Here is a 19,592-nt window from a genome sequence, read left to right as displayed (position 1 = left end):
CCAGCAAGGGCTCAGTGGAGAGTCTAGACTTACAACCTTGGGAGGCAATAACAAGGCAGCCCAATCTCTCTCTGTGTCACTGTGGCATCACAGGAGGTTGAGTGGAAAACCGGGACTCTCCTACCCGTACTGGCCGCTAAGCTTTTATATACAGAATGGATAAACAACAAGGTCCTACTGTAGAGCACAAAGAACTATACTGAATACCCTCTGATAAACTGTAATGGAAAAGAATATATATAAAAAAATAATGTAAATATGTATAATTGAGTCACTTTGCTGTACAGCAGAAACTAACACAACATTATAAATCCACTATACTTCAATAAAAATAAAATAAAATGCAAGTTAACATAGGAAAAAAAAACCCTTGGTGGTGTCAGTGGAGACCACAGGGGTGGGGTCTTGACTTCTACCCCAACCAGCAGTAATGAGGTGCCCCTCCCTATCCCTGATGGGACAGTGTCAGAGGAGTTCAAACGGAGAGTCAGGGAGTCCATTCCTGCTCTATGAAAACTCCTGAACAGTAAGATTTGATGGGCCTCTGGATGATAACGTGCAGGAAGGGTGGCCCATCCCAGTTCCACTGGGACAGAAGATTCTGTGCTTGAGACCCTCCTGGACCTCATCCTATATACTTCTTCATCTGGCTGTTCATCTGTATCCTTTGATGTCCTTTGTAATAAATCACTAATCTAGTAAGTAGACCGCTTTCCTGAATTCTGTGAAGTTCATGAATTCTTGCTAGCAAATTAATCAAGGAAGGGTTGTGGGAACCTCTGACTTATAGCCAGTTGGTCAGAAGCATAGGTAACAACCTGGACTTGTAATTAGCATAAGAAGTGGGGGACGGGGAAAGTCCTGTAGGGCTAAGCCTTTAACTTGTGGGATCTGACACCATCTCCATGTAGATAGTATCAGAATTGAGTTAAGTTGTAGAACACACATCTGGTGTCAGAAGTAAAGGTGCAGTAGTAGAGTACTGAGAGTACAGGAGACACACAGGAATGTTTTTCCTCCAGAAAATCATACAGAGAATATTCTCTGATCGTAATGTTGAGTTAAAGAAGCTAGACGCAAAAGAACACATACTATCTGAGTTCATTTATGTAACTATGAAAACCATATGCAGGTGGTAAAACTGAAAACAAGGCAGTGATTATCATAAATGCCAGAACAGAGGTTCCCTATGATAGTGGTAGTGGGGAGAGATGGAGCTGTGATTGGAAAAGGGCACACAGAGAACTGCTGGGTGCTGCAAAGTTCTATTTCTTAACCTAGGTGGTAGCTGTACATTCCAATAATGCGTTAAGCTTTACATACATGCTTTTGCTCTACTCTATCCATGTTTAATATTTCACAGTGAAAGAAGTTATAAAAATAATCTTGTATTTGCAAAAACATTGACTATTTCTTAAAATTTTGCTTTTATTATTCATTTATGCACTACCACATGTCAGAAAAAACTGATGGTAGGTCTTCTTATGATTCCTACCTAATAAGGTTTGGGAGCACGATCATTCCTAAGATCCTTTTTTTCTGAATAGAAAAACAAAACCACAGACCTACTGCATCAGAAACTCTTGGGGTGGGGCCCAGAAATCTGTGGTTTAATAGGCCCTCTTGGTGATTCTGATGCTCGCCAATGTTTGAGAACCACTGGTATAAGCACACACATAAATTATCCTTGTGGGCTTCCCTGGTGGCGCAGTGGTTGAGAGGCCGCCTGCCGATGCAGGGGACACGGGTTCGTACCCCGGTCTGGGAAGATCCCACATGCCGCGGAGCGGCTGGGCCTGTGAGCCACGGTCGCTAAGCCTGCGCGTCCGAGGCCTGTGCTCCCCAACGGGACAGGCCACATCAGTGAGAGGCCCACGTACCGCAAAAAAAAAATTAATAAATAAAATAAATAAATAAATGATCCTTGTTATTTTCACGGAGTAACAACTTCATCTTCAAGACCTTCTGAACTTGAACCACATGCTTAGAGCACCTTGCATCGTACACCTACAAGCACCTGTTCTGTCAAAGGTTGTACTGGCTATTGTGCAAAACTGACCTGGAGACCTGATTCAGCTATGGGGAAAGAGGGAGCAATAGATCATGCCCACCATGTGTGAATGGCAAAGCCCATCACTAAAACTCAAGCCTCTGGAATGAGCATCCAAGATCCAATCTCCTAGAAGCATTTAACAAGTATTAAATTGGTAAATTCTATTCCCATTAGCCAGAGTGTACATCCTTGATAGGACTCATGACCACCACATGAGTGAGGTGGATGGATGAGGATAAAACAAACTACTTCCTTGCATAGCCACATTTGCTGAGCGGCCCCAGGAGACCTCCTTCTTTAGTTAGGGCTGAAGAGTCCAAGAACACTATCCTGTCTGAGGCAATGAAAACCTTCCCTCCATGTTTTAGGCTGGTAAGGACTGAGCTGTCACAGCTGTGCATGAGGTCAGCTGCCTGTGTGCTAGGTATTCATGATGAGACACGGTTCTCAGCCTCGAGACGATGATAATTCTGAACACTAACCCTTATGCACCAGCACCAACCTTCCCTGAAATGAAAGCACTAGAGATATGCTGCCAATTCATTTCAGTTAAAACAAAGGTATTACCTCTTCCCTCCCAACCAAAAGAAAAACCTCTGGAAAAAGGTTAGTTTTCTGATTCTGAGAGACAGAAAGTAATCTAGAGTCAGAGATCTACCAGACCAACTGCTTCACCTCTGTAAGGACTTGAAAGAGGACTCAGAGAGTCAAACACTTCGAGGGCCCGTTACACGTTGTCAAGGCAACCACAACCCCGAGCTCTCACAATGGGAATCTTCCCAACCAGGTTTTCAGGCAATCACTTGCCCTAAATTCTTTTTGTTTTAGGCTATTCTTTAAATTCTTTTAAAATAAAAACCGTTAAAAATATATCTTTCTATTATCCTGGAACCCTCATTATTTCTTGGAGTTTAATCTTTCCTTTCGAATGTCTAGTCTTCTATGTAAATAAAATTCAGAGGTAGTAAGGGTCTTGAAGCAATAATAATTTTCATTTTGTAATCATACAAATTATGCTGTCTTTGAAAATAAACTCATGCAGGTATGGTCCAAAGGGCGTGTGTTTTGGATGAAAAGAGAGTACTGGTTCCAAACCATGATTATGACATGAGGGTGGGGAAGAAAAGGCTAAACAAAGACCAGCAGAAGTACAGGCAAACAAACCCACGGAATAAGAAATACTGATAAGACAACCAGTGAAATCTGCAAAATGACTGGTATTCCAGGATTTTATGGTATTATCATTAATTGTTTTAGGTGTGATAATGGAATTGTGAAGAAGGAAGGAAGGAGGGAAGGAAGGAGGGAAGGAAGGAAGGTGAGTCAAGGAAAATGGATGAGAATAAGGGAATGGAAAGAGGACAGTGAAAGGGAAGAAAGACGGGGAGAAAGAGAGAGAAATAGAAGCAAAGAGATGCAAATAGAAGCAAAGCACCATCTGCACATGGTGGAGATGCCACAAATGCCTCAGCAGCCCCCTTAATTTATGTAGGCTGTGCAGCATTGATGGATAAAACTTGGAAAAGCTCGACATCATAAAAGCCTGTCCCAGTAAAAATTCTGATGGAGCCCAGTTCCAATGTGCCTCTTCCACTGCTCCAGGATAACCACACTACACATCCACGTTAGCCCACTCAGCCTTTGGGGAACATGGTGGGGGGCGCACTGAGTTCGTTTCAATGGATGACTGTCTTGGGGGCAGTAATTCCTGTGTTTGCCTGGACCCAAGGGGACCGATGGGCAAAGCCATCAGTCTTATTACTGGGCACCAACATGTAGAGAAGGCAGAATGGAGAAACACAGGAAGGAAATCAAACACAGGAATTTAAAATCCAGTGAAAATGAGTGCAAATAAAATTTCATAAGATCTCCATAGTAAAGAAACTCAGCAGAGTCAACTCTTGATTACTCTAGTAAAGGAGACAAGAAAAGTTAATCCAAACATCATTTATGCCCAGTCCTATGTTCCTGTTTTGTTTTGATTTTACATTGGAGTATGAGTGTTTGGGGATTGCTCAGCAAGCACCATAAACAGCTAATAAAGCCCTGCTCTCGCAGATTCCACAGGCATTACTTTGAATCCTATCTGGTTTGGATGTTTTTTTCCTTTCGTATACTTGTCTGGTTTTGAAGGGAACTCCTAGGGAACTGCTCCCCACATAATTATCCAGATGACTCCTGATAAAAATCAAGCCCCAGAGTCTATGCCAATCAAAACACAGCCAAGGCCTGGCCAGAACCAGCTCAGGCACCAGAGCACTGGTGAGATGGTAGAGATCAAAGTCACAGACACACTTGCCTCAGTGAGCCATACCACACAACTTAGAAGCTAACTATGTCACTGTCACAAGTAACTCACGGGGCCATCTCCTAGGACCAGTGCATGATCACCAAGGCCATAATCTGAACCCATGAGAGCAGAACGCAGGGTCACACCCTCTCCAGAAAGGCTGCCAATTATTCCACAAAGTAAGTGCTCCACAAAAAAACATGTCTGATCTCTCTCACCGCACAGTTTGGAATTTTATCTCCTCTTCACTCTTCCCTTAGTAGATGTTCAACTATTAAAATTCAGCTTTCAGTTTCTTACTTTCCAAATCGAGATGATACAAGCTATTTGCGGAATAATATCTGAAAAAGTGAAACACAGTGCTGAGCTAAAAGACATCATTTGATTATCATTCTGGCTCACCATTAATTCAAGAAATGTATACTTTTTTCCTTTTAATTCAGAGAATTAAGCATTTTCTGTAAGAAAGATGAGAATGCAGCTCCCGAGCTGGACCATTCCTACAGGGATTCCCATCCAGGCAAAGACAGGAAGAATGAGTCCATGACCCACGTTTCCAAGTTAGCTTTCTCCACCTGGGGGAGGAAGATAACATTTCTGAGCCATCGTATTTTTTAAATATTCTGTTAACTGTCAGATACCCATCTGCTTAATTATCCAGTTTTTATGGGACTTTAGGATTGTTATTTGCAAAGGGTACAGATCTGCCTTGTCAATTAAATAAACTATTCCTGTACCTCCTCACTCTGCTGCTCTATATGACCAATCAGATTGTAAAGGTTTCATTAAGAAACACTGGTGGGGTGCTTCCCCGGTGGCGCAGTGGTTGCGATCCCAAAAAAAAAAAAAAAAAAAAAAAAACACTGGTGGATTTCTGGGAAAAATGGCGTCAAGAACACATTATCTAAACTTCTTTCCATTACTCCCATTAAAATGACCAAGAGAGGGCTTCCCTGGTGGCGCAGTGGTTGAGAGTCCGCCTGCCAATGCAGGGTTGTGGGTTCGTGCCCGGGTCCGGGAAGATCCCACATGCCGCGGAGCGGCTGCGCCCGTGAGCCATGGCCGCTGAGCCTGCGCGTCCGGAGCCTTGTTGCTCCGCGGCGGGAGAGGCCACAACAGTGAGAGGCCCGCGTACAGCAAAAAAAAAAAAAAAAAAAAAAAATGACCAAGAGAATATAAAGATGGGGGCCGAGGGGACTGCACCAATACAGGAAATAACAGAGGTGCCACTGACATGCCAGAAATGACAAGGAATTTTGGCAGATGGGACTAGGTTGAAGAAAAATACCGTAAGCCAAATAACATCTCCCCCTCTTAAGGACAGACTGGGTTCTTGAGAAGCAGGGCTCTGGCACCCCTTACTTGAAACGGCAAATCCAGAGGGGAGAGTGGGCTACAGAGCAGGTAAAAAGCCCACCAACTGGACACGCCTGTCTGTGGTGCCTCAGAAGCATTTGAAGCAGTCAGGGTGTCACAGGGGCATCTGTGATACCACAACTCACACCCGGGTAAAGATCAGAGCAAAGAGAAAGATGCCCCAGGAGCTATGGGTTCCCCGAACCCAGACAGAAATGAATGAGGCAGAGAGTATAACAGAGCCTCCACTCTGCTCCCCTCATGCTGATGGATCACTAAACTGATACACTAGTCCACTTCACTCAGGAAATGGGGGAAAAATCCACAAGGTGTCTATGAAAAGCTTCTGAAACAAACAAGGAGAGCACAGCATTTCAAACTTGTAAAAAGATTTATTACAAGAAGCAAAAATAATTTTTCAAGAGCATCACCTTGTATTCTCAAGAAAATTTTTGAACATACACAGTCTATGAAATGAGATAAGATAGCAAAATAAGAAGAAAAAAAGCAGTTGGCCAAGAGGCTTAAGGAAGAAAATGGGAACTGAATGAGATGAGGAACACTAAGAATCAATCTAAAAATACAACAGCATCACTATCTGCATTAGAAACCATATAAAGCAGCCCTGGCTCAATAGAAACTGAATCAGTGACGTGGAAAGCAAACATGAGTTCTCCCAAAAGGTAGAGAAGAACAAAGGGACCAAAATCATGAGAAAGATGGTGAAAACAATGGAGGACAGTGAATAGAGCAAACACTCAAAGTCAGTGTTCTTGAGAAAGAGAGTGTAGAAAACCAACAGGAGGAAATACCTACACTGCAGATCAAAAGTGGTCACCAAGCACCAGGCAAAATTAAAATGAAAGGATGGACACTGAGCTACACTTTGATGAAAATTTTAAATGGAAAAGGCAGAGACAGGAGTCTGACAAGCAACAAAACGAGGGTAGAAAGATCACTGTATTACAAAGAGATGATCTGGGCTGGCCTCAGACTTCTCCATCAGAGGCCAATGGGCCAGATGGTGGTCATTCCATAAATCTACACATGTGATTAAATTGTACAGAGCTACTACTACTACTCCCACACACACACACACACACACACACACACACACAGTGTGTACATATAAAAACTGGTGAAATCCGAATAAAATTTGTACTCTAGTTAATAGTAGTGTGCCAATGTTAATTTCCTGGTTTTGATATTATATTGTAGTTGTATAAAATGTTATCATTGGAAGAAGCTGGGTGAAGGGTCCGTAGGATCTGTCTATACTATCTTGGCAACTTCCTGTAAGTCTATAATTTGTATTTTTTTTAAGACAGTAAATCAAGGATCAAGGTCTACTAAAGAGATTTGAAAGAAAAAAGAATTCCATATCCCAGTAAGTTGCTGGTCATAGGTGAAAGCAATGAAAAGTCATTCTCCATTATGAAAATAACATGTAATATCGGAAGATTCAAAGCAAGAGCTAAAATATCTAAACATTTTCTTTCATGAATCTAAATTGTGAAAATGGGCAATCACGCTCTATAAGGTCATGCTCTATAAGGTCTATGATGAGCACTGAAACTAGTTAAGAAGCATTCAGTTTAAGTAATTTGCTATGAAAATGATTCTAAAACCAAAAGCAAAGATCTATGTTTAAGGAATGACACATGATAAGAAAAATTTCAATAGGAAGAAATTAGGGGGCTTCCCTGGGGGCACAGTAGTTGAGAATCTGCCTGCCAATGCAGGGGACACGGGTTCGTGCCCCGGTCTGGGAAGATCCCACATGCTGCGGAGCAACTAGGCCCGTGCACCACAACTACTGAGCCTGCGCGTTTGGAGCCTGTGCTCCGCAACAAGAGAGGCTGCGATAGTGAGAGGCCCGTGCACCGCGATGAAGAGTGGCCCCCGCTTGCCGCAACTAGAGAAAGCCCTCGCACAGAAATGAAGACCCAACACAGCCAGAAATAAAAAAATAAGTTAATTAATTAAAAAAAAAGAAGAAGAAGAAATTAGGCCTAAAATCTCAGAACATACCCAAAAAAACCTCTGGAAAATAGATTTAGAAAGTGGAAAGTATGGGACTTCCCTGGTAGCAGAGTGGTTAAGAATCCACCTGCCAATGCAAGGGACATGGGTTCGGTCCCTGGTCCAGGAATATCCCACATGCCGCGGAGCAACTAAGTCCACGTGCCACAACTACCGAGCCTGCGCTCTAGAGCCCACGAGCCACAACTACTGAGCCCACGTGCTGCAACTACTGAAGCCCACGCACCTAGAGCCCATTCTCCGCAACAAGAGAAACCACCACAATGAGAAGCCCACTCACCGCAACAAAGAGTAGCCCCTGCTCGCTGCAACAGAGAAAGCCTGCGTGCAGCAATGAAGACCCAATGCTGCCAGCTAATCTCCTTATCTTATTGACACCTGGGAGGCAAAAATATATGTTCTGTTTTATTTTTTATGTTGATACTAAACACGTGGTTTAAGACCCTTACAGCTATCTTTTAGCACAATAAAGAATTGCTATACTAGTTATAAAAATAAATACAAATAGCTTACACTTCCCTGTTACAGAAAAAGACTTTAGATTAGCTAAAAGGTTTCCCCCATATGCTTTGTCCATCTTTTAATTTTTTTAAATTAATTGTATCCACAAGTGATGCACCAAAAGAATTCAACAAATAAAGGATAAAATTTTTTTCAAATGGGCAAAATATATCAAGGAAACAGAAACACAAGATAGTAGGGATGGCACTGTCAGTATCAGACAGTAAGAAGAAACTTCTGTTACCTGATATTAGAGCCAATTATAAAGCAACTGTAACTAAAAATAGCTTAGCAATGACATAGTAATAAATGGATCAAATGAACAGAAACAGAACTTAGTGTATAATAACGGTGTAAAAGAAGATGGTTATAATAAAGTTAGCCTTTTAAATCAATGAGGAAAAGAATGTTTGAAAATCAAAGACAAAAACAATTGGTTATACAGAAAAAGGAGGAATTCCTTATCTTATATCATATACTAAAATAATTCCAGTTGAGTTAAATGCAAAACTTAAACAAAAGATTGAGAATAAAAATGTATTTATCTGAAAGACCTTTCCAAATACATATTTGTGTGCTAACAATAATCCCACTACAAACAAAATGCAAGGCAAATGATAAATTGAGGGAGAATATTTGTAACAAAATGAAAATCATTAAGAAAAGGACAAACACCCTCTAACTATATGGGCAAAAGACATGATTAAATTATTCACACACACTCCCTCCCCAAATTCAAACATTCATTAAAAGCACGGAAAAACTCATCACTAATAACAAAAGAAGTACAGGTGAAAACAACTATATAATAACTTGGGAGTGTAAATATGTATAACCTTTATGGAGGATAATTTGGCAATAGCAAAGTAACATAAGCAAATTATACCTTTAAGTATCTTTAAATTCAAGTACTGTAAGCTTTAAACTTGCTCATGGTTTTTTGAGAAGTCATATTAAGGAAATAAAATATGTGTACTAAAGTATCTGCTCCAAGTGCGGGGGGTGAGCACAGCAGTCATAAAGTGGCCAGTGGATTAGCCCAGCCCTGCCACTTGGGTGACCAGCAATAAAACGATGTCAATAAAATCACCCACATTTTAGAGCTTTCTAGAGATCTGAAGAGAGAATTATGGGTGCCTGGCCCATGGGAATTGTTCAGTAACTATTAGACACTGATAGAAGGGGTGGTGATATTTATCTACAATCCTGCACTAACAGGTTCAAAATCCCTTATCTGAAATGCTTGTGGTCCGACTGTGGTGCTTCAGAACTAAGACCTTTTTGGATATGAAAAGGTAACAGTATATTTACCTAACTAGGTCTGGGAGAGCACCTAGTAATCAATTACATCACTATTCCTAGAGTAAAATATATGAATATTCATTCTAAGTGAGATAAACATCAGTTCAGGTCAGATTTTGCAGTCAAATGAGTTATGGAAAAACTTTTCGTTTTTACAGCTTTCTGGACTTCAGATTTTTACAAGAGTGATTGAGAACCTATATTTATAACAGAGGAACATTAGAATCTATCTAAACACATGATAATAAGGGGTAGGTTACATAAATTATGATACATTCATAAGATGGCAAACTACACAGCTATAAAAAGTCACTTTTTCCAAAGAATATTTAATAAACTGGGAAAATGTTCATGAATAGCAGGTAAAAAAAAGCAAAATAAAAAACACAAATTATGAATTCTATTTTGCAAAAGTAAATTATATAATATTCCAGAATAAAAGACTACAAGGAACCATACAAGGACGTTAAATTAACCACATTATGTTCTTCCTTATACTTTTCTGCATTTTCTAATCTTCTATGATAATCAGGAAAACAATCCATTAATTTTTGAACTATTTATGGTTGCTGTTCCTGCGTAGGACTAGGCTAGTTCTCATCCTAGAGGGTTAACAAGCCCATCTCTACTCTCAAGGAATTTACCAACGCATCTCTGGAGAGCTGAGGGCATTACTCAGTTCTCTCCACATTAGAATGCAGTTCATTCTTCATCAGCACTTCCCCACTGGCTCCTTAGGACAACTTGACTCAGGCACCAGGACTTTTTCACACCTCTACCAAATGAAACCCCGGTGACCTTGCAAGTTAGTGATAAAAATGGCATCAGTGCTACAATAAGAACTTGATTCAACCCATGACCTTATCTAAAGAAGCTAAAAAAGAAAAAATAGAAAAAAAGAAAAAAGCAGGGACTGTTTATAAACGTGTTTGATTTTCACTTTTTTACTGTACTCATCAAATTGCAATCATTTAAGAAATTATGGGGGAGGAGGAGAAGGTGATTGCATTTAGGTTTGTTCCAGGTGCTTCGCATGAGTAAAAGGATATGAACTTGAACTTGACAGACCCAGCGATGAAAAGCATTTTGGGGAGTTAGTGGGATGCTAAGAGAGATCACGACATTGATTCGTGGAGAGGACATGCAAGAGTTCATCTTACCTAACAGACCACTCATCAATGTCTATGGGGTGGTCTTTGGCCAGAGCTTTAAAGGGCTCAGCCGTATTTAGTGTGGGTGTTCCTAACACCCAGGTGGTCTTCACTGAACTCCACCCAGGTCTGGAATTCTCCAGTGGTTTAATACACAGTTTGAAAACATTTTATACCAAAAGGCTTTTTGTTATAAGCCTCAATTCCAAACATGGGACAAAAGAGATAAATGATCCATCAACCTACACCTAATCACCTAAAGGGACCCCATGGGTTGATATTTAATCACTTTTACATAGATTCCAATAGTCTTTTTAAACTATTGCTGAGAACACGAGAAATCCTTGTGCAAAGATTTTGCCACACATAAATAATAGCCAACTGTGAAGTTAAATAAGAAGTTAACTCTCTTAGCTTAATCCCACAGAAAATTACTTGTTTGCAGGCAAATTATCCACTGGGGATACTTTTGTATTTGTGGAGTGCTAATCCTTCCCTCCTGCTTTCTGCCACCCTTCTTTTCCTCCTTCCTCCCAACCTGAAGAGAAGGAAGATAAAGTAAATGTGCACAATCCCCCATTCAATCAGGACCTTGGTTAAAATAAAGACCTTCCAGGAAAAGGTGACTTACTCTATCCCAGCTGAAACACAGGCCCAGTCGATCAAGTTGTTTCCTCATGTGTCTAATATTACTGTGAAACAAAGGGAAAAGAGTTTGGATTTTAGAAACAGGAAAAGCCATAAACAAACTACACTTTGAGAATGTGAAAAGGAAACTGGAAAAGTCTAGATTATTCCAAAGGGCTTTAAGTGTTGTTTCGCCCTGGCGAAGAAATTACTAAGAATCCGTGAAGGGCTTCCCTGGTGGCGCAGTGGTTGAGAGTCTGCCTGCCGATGCAGGGGACACGGGTTCGTGCCCCGGTCCGGGAAGATCCCACATGCCGCGGGGCGGCTTGGCCCGTGAGCCATGGCCACAGAGCCTGCACATCCGGAGCCTGTGCTCCGCAACGGGTAAAAAAAAAAAAAAAAAAAAAAAAAAAAAGAATCCGTGAAAATATCTGCCTAGTAGAAGACATCTATTCTTTGGACCCTTGCAAAATCCACTAAAAACCATGATAGTCTTTGGTCCTAGGGACTAACCCTTTCCCAGGCCATTCAGGAAGGCAACCCTTCTGATTTGTGCACTCCTGGCCCATCCATATGCCTGTATTCTGCACAAATTTAAGCCAAGCATTTACAAATTTAAAAGCGACTGAAAAGAAAAATCTTAACATACAAATTGCGGGAATCCAAGAGGAGCCATACAGTGCTTTGTCAATCAAAACCTAAAACCGAAAACTCTCCAACAATTGGAAAAGAGGAGAGAAGTAAATTAATCAACTTTAATATAATATGAAATATTATTTAATTTTTTCTATTTAAATTTTTTAAATTAAAAAAATTTTAACCTTTTTTATTGAAATATAGTTAATTTACAGTGCTGTGTTAGTTTCAGATATATAGTAAAGTGATTCAGTTATACATATATACATATAAATATATTTTTCAGATTATTTTCCATTATAGGTTATTACAAGACAGAGTATAGTTCCCTGTGCTGTACAATAGGTCCTTGTTGTTTGTCTGTTTTATATACAGTAATATGTATATGTTAATCCCAAACTCCTAATTTATTCCCCCCTGCCCCTCCCCACTATCCCCTTTGGTAACCATAAATTTGTTTTCTATGTCTGTGAGTCTATTTCTGTTTTGTAAGTAAGTTCATTTGTATCATTTTTTTAGATTCTCCACGTAAGTGATATCATACGATACTTGTATTCCTCTGTCTGACTTCAGTTAATATGATGATCTCTAGGTCCTCTTTTTTCTTTTTAAAGAAAAAGGACTAATTAATTTCTACTGTGTCCCCTTTCAGTACAAACAGACTGAAAATATGGAAAACCATGAAGAAGTTCTCTAGGTGATCTCTGATTAGCTAACAATAGCTTATTTTAATTCCAAGCCTCGTGTTAAGCATTTTGCAGAAAAGTGCTTGCAACAGACTGAATGTTTGTGTCTCCCTCAAATTGTTATGTTAAAACCTAATCTCCAACGTAATGGTATTTTGAGGCAAACCAAAGGTACTATGAGAGGTAACCAGATTAGTGCCTTTATAAAAGAGACTCCAGAGAGCAACCTTGCCCCTTCTACCATGTCAAGACACAGAGAGAAGACAGCTGTCTATGAACCAAGAAGCAGGTCCTCACCAGACACCAAATCTGCAAGTGCCTTGATCTCGGACTTCCCAGCCTATAGAACTGAGAGAAATACATTTCTGTTGTTTATAAGCCACCCAGACTATGGTATTTTTGTTATAGCAGCTGACTAAGACAGTGCTTAATCTTTATCCATTCATAAGAGGTAGGAACTATGACTATCCCTCCTTTACAGATAAATAAACTGAGGCGGAGAGAGGTTAAGTAATTTGCTCACGGTGAATGGCTAGGAAGAAGGAAAGGCAGGATTTGTACCTATGTGGCCTGATTCAGGGGCCATCTTCTTTACTGCTATGCTCTAGTTGGAGGAGCATACTACTCCTCCTTGGAGGAGTTGGCAAACTTTCTGTAAAGGACCAGATGGTAAATGTTTTCAGCTCTGTGAGCCATATGGTCTCTGTCACAACTACTCAGTTCTGCCATTGTATCATGAAAGCAGCCATGACCAATATATAAACAAATGGGTGTGGCTTGTGTTCCAATAAAACTTTATTTACAAAATCAGGCAGGGCCAAATTTGGCCCATGGAATTTGCCAATCCCTAGCCTAGCTTACATCAAATTTATACCATATTTGACCCATTTTATTTAAATCATTATTTCCTCCTTTTTTCATCATTCCTGTTACTCTAGAATTAACCATAATTGGAAAAGTGGAAACTAGGGATTAGGAAGAAAAAAGACAAATAGATGGTGCAGAAGATATTTCTTTTTACAATGTAGCCTTGGGCAAGATAAAGCAAAGGGAGGTGAAAGACAATGAGGATAGACTTTGAACCGGGTAGGGTGAGGAAAGGCTTTGTGAAAGGGGCTGGAGTGAGCCCAGAACGTTCTGCTGGGTTCTGGTATAAGGCCCTCAAGGCTTTATCAGGAGGGAGAGGGATGGGCACTGCTGGCCCACAAGTACATGGAAGCCTGAGGCACAGTGGGTACTGAGAGTATGTCCTCCTTGGAGAAAGCCACACCCAGAATAAATTGGCCATATATTTCCTCGTTGAATATCTAAGTTCCTCTTCCTTCAGAATGGTGAAGGCAAAAAATTAACAGAATTTGCAGAGAAAATTATAATGTGGAATTTGTATATGGCTCAAACTACAGTCACGAAGATGAAGAGCACTGTAGAAATTTAACAAATGTCACCCTTTCCTTCTCCTTTTTCCTTCCAAACGCAAATACTCAAAGGAAGAATAACTAAATAACAAAGCATCAAAATGAACACATGAATGATATCCAAACCCTCTTTGTTATTTCTTAGATAAGAATACAGTGTGCAAAAAGGCAAACACCAAATACAGACAATCCTGTTTATTGCTTGGCAGGCTGCAATGTTTTGTTTGCTTTACTTTCTATTTCTTGTGCACAGGTTAAAAAAATTGTTTAAGGGTTCTGTATACAAGTGCTTGAATATGCCTGTAAACACATACCTCTGTGTCCAACTTTCTGGATGTAGATTCCTCTCGATCGCAGCATTTTCGGCAGGCAATCCAAATGCATCCCATCCCATGGGATTGATAACCTAGCACCCAGAAAAGAAACATCAGCCGTGGCAGATTGCTAAAATCTTTATCAGTATTCTCTTCTGGGCAATGAGCAGGCATTCTCTCTTTCTAACACGTCTTATCCCTTTCCTGGATGATTTCAAACTATGCTTTTGAAAGCCAGCTGGCTATCTAAGACGTAAGCACAGAAGAGAATTTAGAAGGTTATACACCAAGGTGCCAATAGCAGTTATCTCTGAGTAGGTATTTTCGTGACTATTTTTTACTTTCTTCTTCTTCTTGTCTGTATTGTGTGTAATGAACCCAAAGCGGTTTTCTGAAATTATAAAAGGTTTCTTTTAATTTCAAAAAGAGGTATATATAAAAAAATATATAGACATTCAAAATGCTCACCTCGTGTTAGATTTTCCAGTTAAGGAGTTGTGCTGTCCAATAGGGTAGCCCCTAGCCACATGTGGTTATATAAATTTAAACTTAAATTAGTTAAAATTAATTAAAATTTAGTTCCTCAGTCACACTAGCCACTTTTGAAGTGTACAATAAGCCACTCTGAATCACCTCCTATAAGATATTTCCATTTTCCAAAGAACAGGGGATCCTAAGATCTCAGAGCTCGAAGAAGCTTTTGAAATATATCCTCCATCCCCACTCCTTTATTTGACAGTCCAAGCAACGATGGACCAACAAGAGTAAGCAGCCCAGCTAGGTCACACCAGAAGCAATTACTTCAGACCAGGATAGGCACTCATTTCTGCAAATGGATGACCAGTCACAGCTCAGCTGGCAGCTTCAATAGGAAGTTCTCTCAACCTAACTTACATGCCATGAATGGGAACAATGGCTTGAAACTCAAGCTGTGGCATCAAGGGACAGACTCAGAAGGCTGGGCTCTCCACCCACTGCCAGGAAGGACACCTGCTTTGAAAACTCAGACTCCTACCCTTCTCTAATGCTGATTTTCAGCCACAAAGCCATAACCACAGCTTCTCCCAGAGCCATATTTCTGAAGCTTGCCTGTGGCTGAGGATGGCCTGAGGAGGCTCCAGTATTTCCAGAAAACAGCCCTTTACAGCTGGCCTTCTTACTTCCTATCAAGCTCCTGATCTGTCAACTGCCACAAGCTGAGTTTGTTTGTTTGTTTGTGTTTGTTTGTTTGTAATCATGCAGAGAACCTGAGCTTCTGTTCACATACATCTTGGATAGTGATGGACACTCAGACACACTTACTGGCACTACCTTATCACCCGCCCATATCATGATGGAACATTTTCCACTAAAGAAACAGGTCTCATTTTCTTTTATAAATAACTTTTTCCCCTGATTATTGAAATAATGCATGTTCACTACAAATAGTCTTGATACATAGAGAAAAATATTCAGAAGAAAATAAAATACCCTTAATTCTACCATATAGCCATACATAACTGTCATTTGGTAAATTTATATCCAATTTTTAACAATTGGGATCATATTATTTCTGTGTGTTGTTTTTTTTTCATTGTGCACCTAGAGTTTTCTTCCATCTTTCTGTCTTGTTCAAAGACTCTCTGAGATGCAAATGAGTATCACCCATGGCCACCTCTGCCTCAGGTCCATAAGCACCTACAATTTAGTGTCCCGAACTGGATTCACACTCGAATCCCAGTGCCCAGATCCGTTCTCTCCCTAGTCCCTCTTAGCAGGTGGCAGTAAGAGAACAGGCATGGCCCTCCCAGTGGCAGAAGCCACTTGCCTTACATCGTCCTTCCATTCTGCACATTATTATTTTTTAATTAGGTTTTAGTTCTGATGGAACAATTCCATCTCAAGAATGAAGACCATGCATCTAAAATCAGAGCTGCTCTAACTCCTCTGGCTAGTGAGTGGGAAATGCAATAAAGGCTCGCTCCTCGGGAGGCTGTGTGGTTTGGGGCGAAATGTCCTAACCCAAACCTGCCATTTACTGGCAGTGGGACCTGAGGCACATCACTTACCCTGAGTCCCAACTATCAACCGTGACTGAAAGCAGCCACCCAAATCGTTGAGAATTACACACTAAGATGTATGTGGTGCACCCAGCACAGTACAGGCACCCAGTAAATGGCAGGGCTGGCTGCAGTGGCAGCTGCCGTTGTCTGTTTGATCTTCAGCACCTCACAACATCGCACATCACCGATTCCCTCGTCAGGACCTCTGCCCATGTCTCTTTGGCCACATTCATTATGGTGGTTCTGTGACAACAGACAGGGAGACCCCTTGACCTCACACACATCCTCATCCATGTACAATCCTAAGGGTGTGTTACTTATGATAAGAGCCTCTGTAGCAGGTTGGTGCCAGGCATTGGAAGTTCTTAACCAAGCCGAACAGACCATGAGGCTCAAAGGGCCAGCCGTTTGGCCTTCTTTTCCATGAAAGGGGCGCATCAGTTCTTTCGCGCATAATTAGTGGCTCAGATCAGGTGCTTCATTTGAAAGTAGCCCAGCTGTTCTTGCCATGGCTGACTGGAGCAGGGGCAGTCCATGAGCAGAAGCAGCCATCTGTGTGCTGGGTAGGAAGGGCCCTGCCCAGTAGATTTTGCTATATCGGGGTGGTGGTAGGTCTGATCCACTCAGGTCTGCTTTCTGTACGGGATACAGACTTGGTGAATAACAGTGCTGTGGATCTCTCCAGTTTGCTGCTGCTCCAGTCTGGTTTGCAACATCCTCTGCCGTGCTTCCCAGTCCTGGAAATCTGGGAAGAGTGGAATGCCCTGGCCTGCCAGCCTAAGATAACATGACTCCCGCGGAACTCCCTCACAGTCCAGCGGTTAGGACTCCGCGCTCTCACTGCCAAGAGCCCGGATTCAATCCATGGTCAGGGAACTAAGATCCCGCAAGCCATGCGGCACAGCCACAAAAAAAAATGACATGACTCCCAAGCTATCACATTCAATCCCTGCATCCACGCTCCTGAGGTCAGTCGGAATAGGCTCCTCTTCTTTTTCCTTCATTGGATGTTTCTCAAATTACGAGCATAACACAAGCTTATTTTAACAAGTGAAATGACACAATACATGATATATAAAGGCAAAGCTGATCATCTCCCCCAGCCCCAACTCCTATTCTCAACTCCTTGATGTAACCAACAATGTCAGCCTTTGTATCCTTCCACAACTTTCTCTTCACTCAAACAAAGATACACACACACACACACACACACACACACACACATATATATATATAGGAGCCGGATGGTTTGTTTTTATGGAAATAGAACCTGTCATACACTATTTTATGACCTTTTTTTTCATTTAACGTATCATGGACATCTGTACAAAATATGTTAAGTACGTGTGTGTGTGTATACATGTCTTTTAAAAATATTCTAACATTCCCTAGGAATATCTAGTCTATGTAGTTTTAGGAAGTTGTCAAAACATAACCCAATCCAGTTGATCTTTCAGACCTGAGGTCTCTTTTCCTCTTGCTAAATGTGTCCTACCCAAAGCGTTTCATCTTTCCAAACAGCACCCTCCCCTTCTGGCAAAATGCTCCTCCTCCTACTTCATACGGTCCTGCTGCAGACGGCAAATCACAAAACCCACCCCTCTGGCCACAGAGGGAGCACCTGGTGGAGATGTCTAAGAAAATACTGCTGGCATGCGGACAGATGCAGAAATGGGAGGCAGAGACTAGGGATACTGATGTGCTCCCAGGACACGGGCCCAATTCCTAGTGGGCCCCATTCCTACAACATTTCCTTTGGTTCTGTGAGTTACACCAGGATTTATAAAAACACACAAAACCTCCTTTTTTGCTTAAACTGGTCTGAGTTGGGTTTCAGTCCCTGGTAGCCAAGAATCCTGACTAAAACACTCACCCTTTAGAATACAGCTTTCTCTTGAGTACTGCTTAACCCATAGATGAAAAACATTTCCTTCACAGATTTTTCTTTTTAATTTTCAAGAGCTAAAAATAATAATAATCCCATGTTGGGGATTTGTGCTTGATTAGTAGAAAGTTCTGAAATACTTCCATGGATAACACTAGAGTACAGCTTCCAGCGATGCTTTAATTCTCCTAGGGCTACTTCGCTGGCAGAATAATGTAACTGTTGTATAACCATGTTCCACAAGAAAGAGGAAAACTTAATTATCACTTGGTTTCCTCATTGGAACTGCCAAAATGGCACCAGTTCAATGTTTCTGCCTATTAACATTGTTAGGTTACCATCCATGTTTTTAAATAAAGTCAATACAGAGACAGTCAAAAAATCAGTCTGGATTTATGTAATATACTTATTCATTTCTATTTTTGTTTTCAGATGAAATTAACATGAAAAGATATTCTTAGTTCACATGTTACCCCAAGCTGTCTATGAAAATATAGTTAGGGAAGGAAGAGTCAAGAGGGTGGTGTGGGAAGACGCAGAGTTAGCGCCTCCCCATAACTAGGGCACCTGCCTGCTGCTGGTGGGGGACTCTGATGCCCAAGGAGACAGGAGGAACCCCAAAGTGAACCGGTAGGACGTAGGGGGGCTGAGGGCAGAGAAGAAGTGGAGGTCAGACAGGATTGACGCCCCTGAGGCTGGTGAGATCAGGAGAGGCAGGCAGGAGGGACTCTCTGGGAAGCGTGGGAGACGAGCAGAGCGGGATCGCCTGGCCCACTTGGGCAGGGGAGCCTGCTGAGCTCCCAAGCCGGTACCTGCCCTCCAAACCCCCCTCCAGGCTGCGTCGGTCCTTGGGGGCATAGGAGGGAGGCTAGGGAGATCAGTAGAAGCAGGCAGGAGGGGCCCTCCCAGACCAGAGGAGAGAAGAAGAGGGCGTCTGCCCCACCCACTTGAGCCCAGGAAGCCTGCTGGGCTCCCAGGTGAGGTCCCCTACCATCTGAGACCAGAGGTGGGGGGCACACCTGGGCCCCTTCTGTTCCTTGAGCCTAAGTTCCACCCCCCCACAGCCCCCAGGGCCTTTCCCAGCCCCACGGGTCCTGAGCATTGGCCCCACCCACTACCCAAACCTTGCCTTTGCTTAGGCCCCGCCCTCCACAGCAAAGGCCTTCCCCGCCTCCACTTTTTTTTTCTTTTCCTTCCTCCACTTTTTTTACTATTGTGGTACTGATGTACCTTCAAGTTGTTGATGCATCTATAATTTTATTTTTATATTCTTCCTAACATATCTGTTAGT

The 19,592-nt window shown here is 41.7% G+C and overlaps 1 protein-coding gene across 4 annotated transcripts in view; it reads right to left on the bottom strand.

Annotated features, from left to right (window-relative positions):
• The window catches only part of LARS2 (leucyl-tRNA synthetase 2, mitochondrial), a 272,119-nt gene that overhangs the window by 116,949 nt on the left and 135,578 nt on the right, over nt 1-19,592 (bottom strand). For all 4 annotated transcript variants that reach the window (XM_024765316.1, XM_024765317.1, XM_024765314.1 and 1 more), the window contains 2 exons: nt 14,375-14,466; nt 11,328-11,388 (listed from right to left, as the gene is read on the bottom strand). In XM_024765316.1, the coding sequence (XP_024621084.1) occupies nt 11,328-11,388; nt 14,375-14,466 (153 nt within the window). The remainder of the gene's footprint in view (nt 1-11,327; nt 11,389-14,374; nt 14,467-19,592) is intronic.

Source organism: Neophocaena asiaeorientalis, unplaced genomic scaffold, assembly GCF_003031525.2.
Source record: "Neophocaena asiaeorientalis asiaeorientalis breed wild unplaced genomic scaffold, Neophocaena_asiaeorientalis_V1.1 scaffold409, whole genome shotgun sequence".
NCBI lineage: Eukaryota > Metazoa > Chordata > Mammalia > Artiodactyla > Phocoenidae > Neophocaena > Neophocaena asiaeorientalis.
The sequence above is the reverse complement of the archived record's forward strand: the minus strand, read 5'-3'. Positions and strand labels throughout refer to the sequence as shown.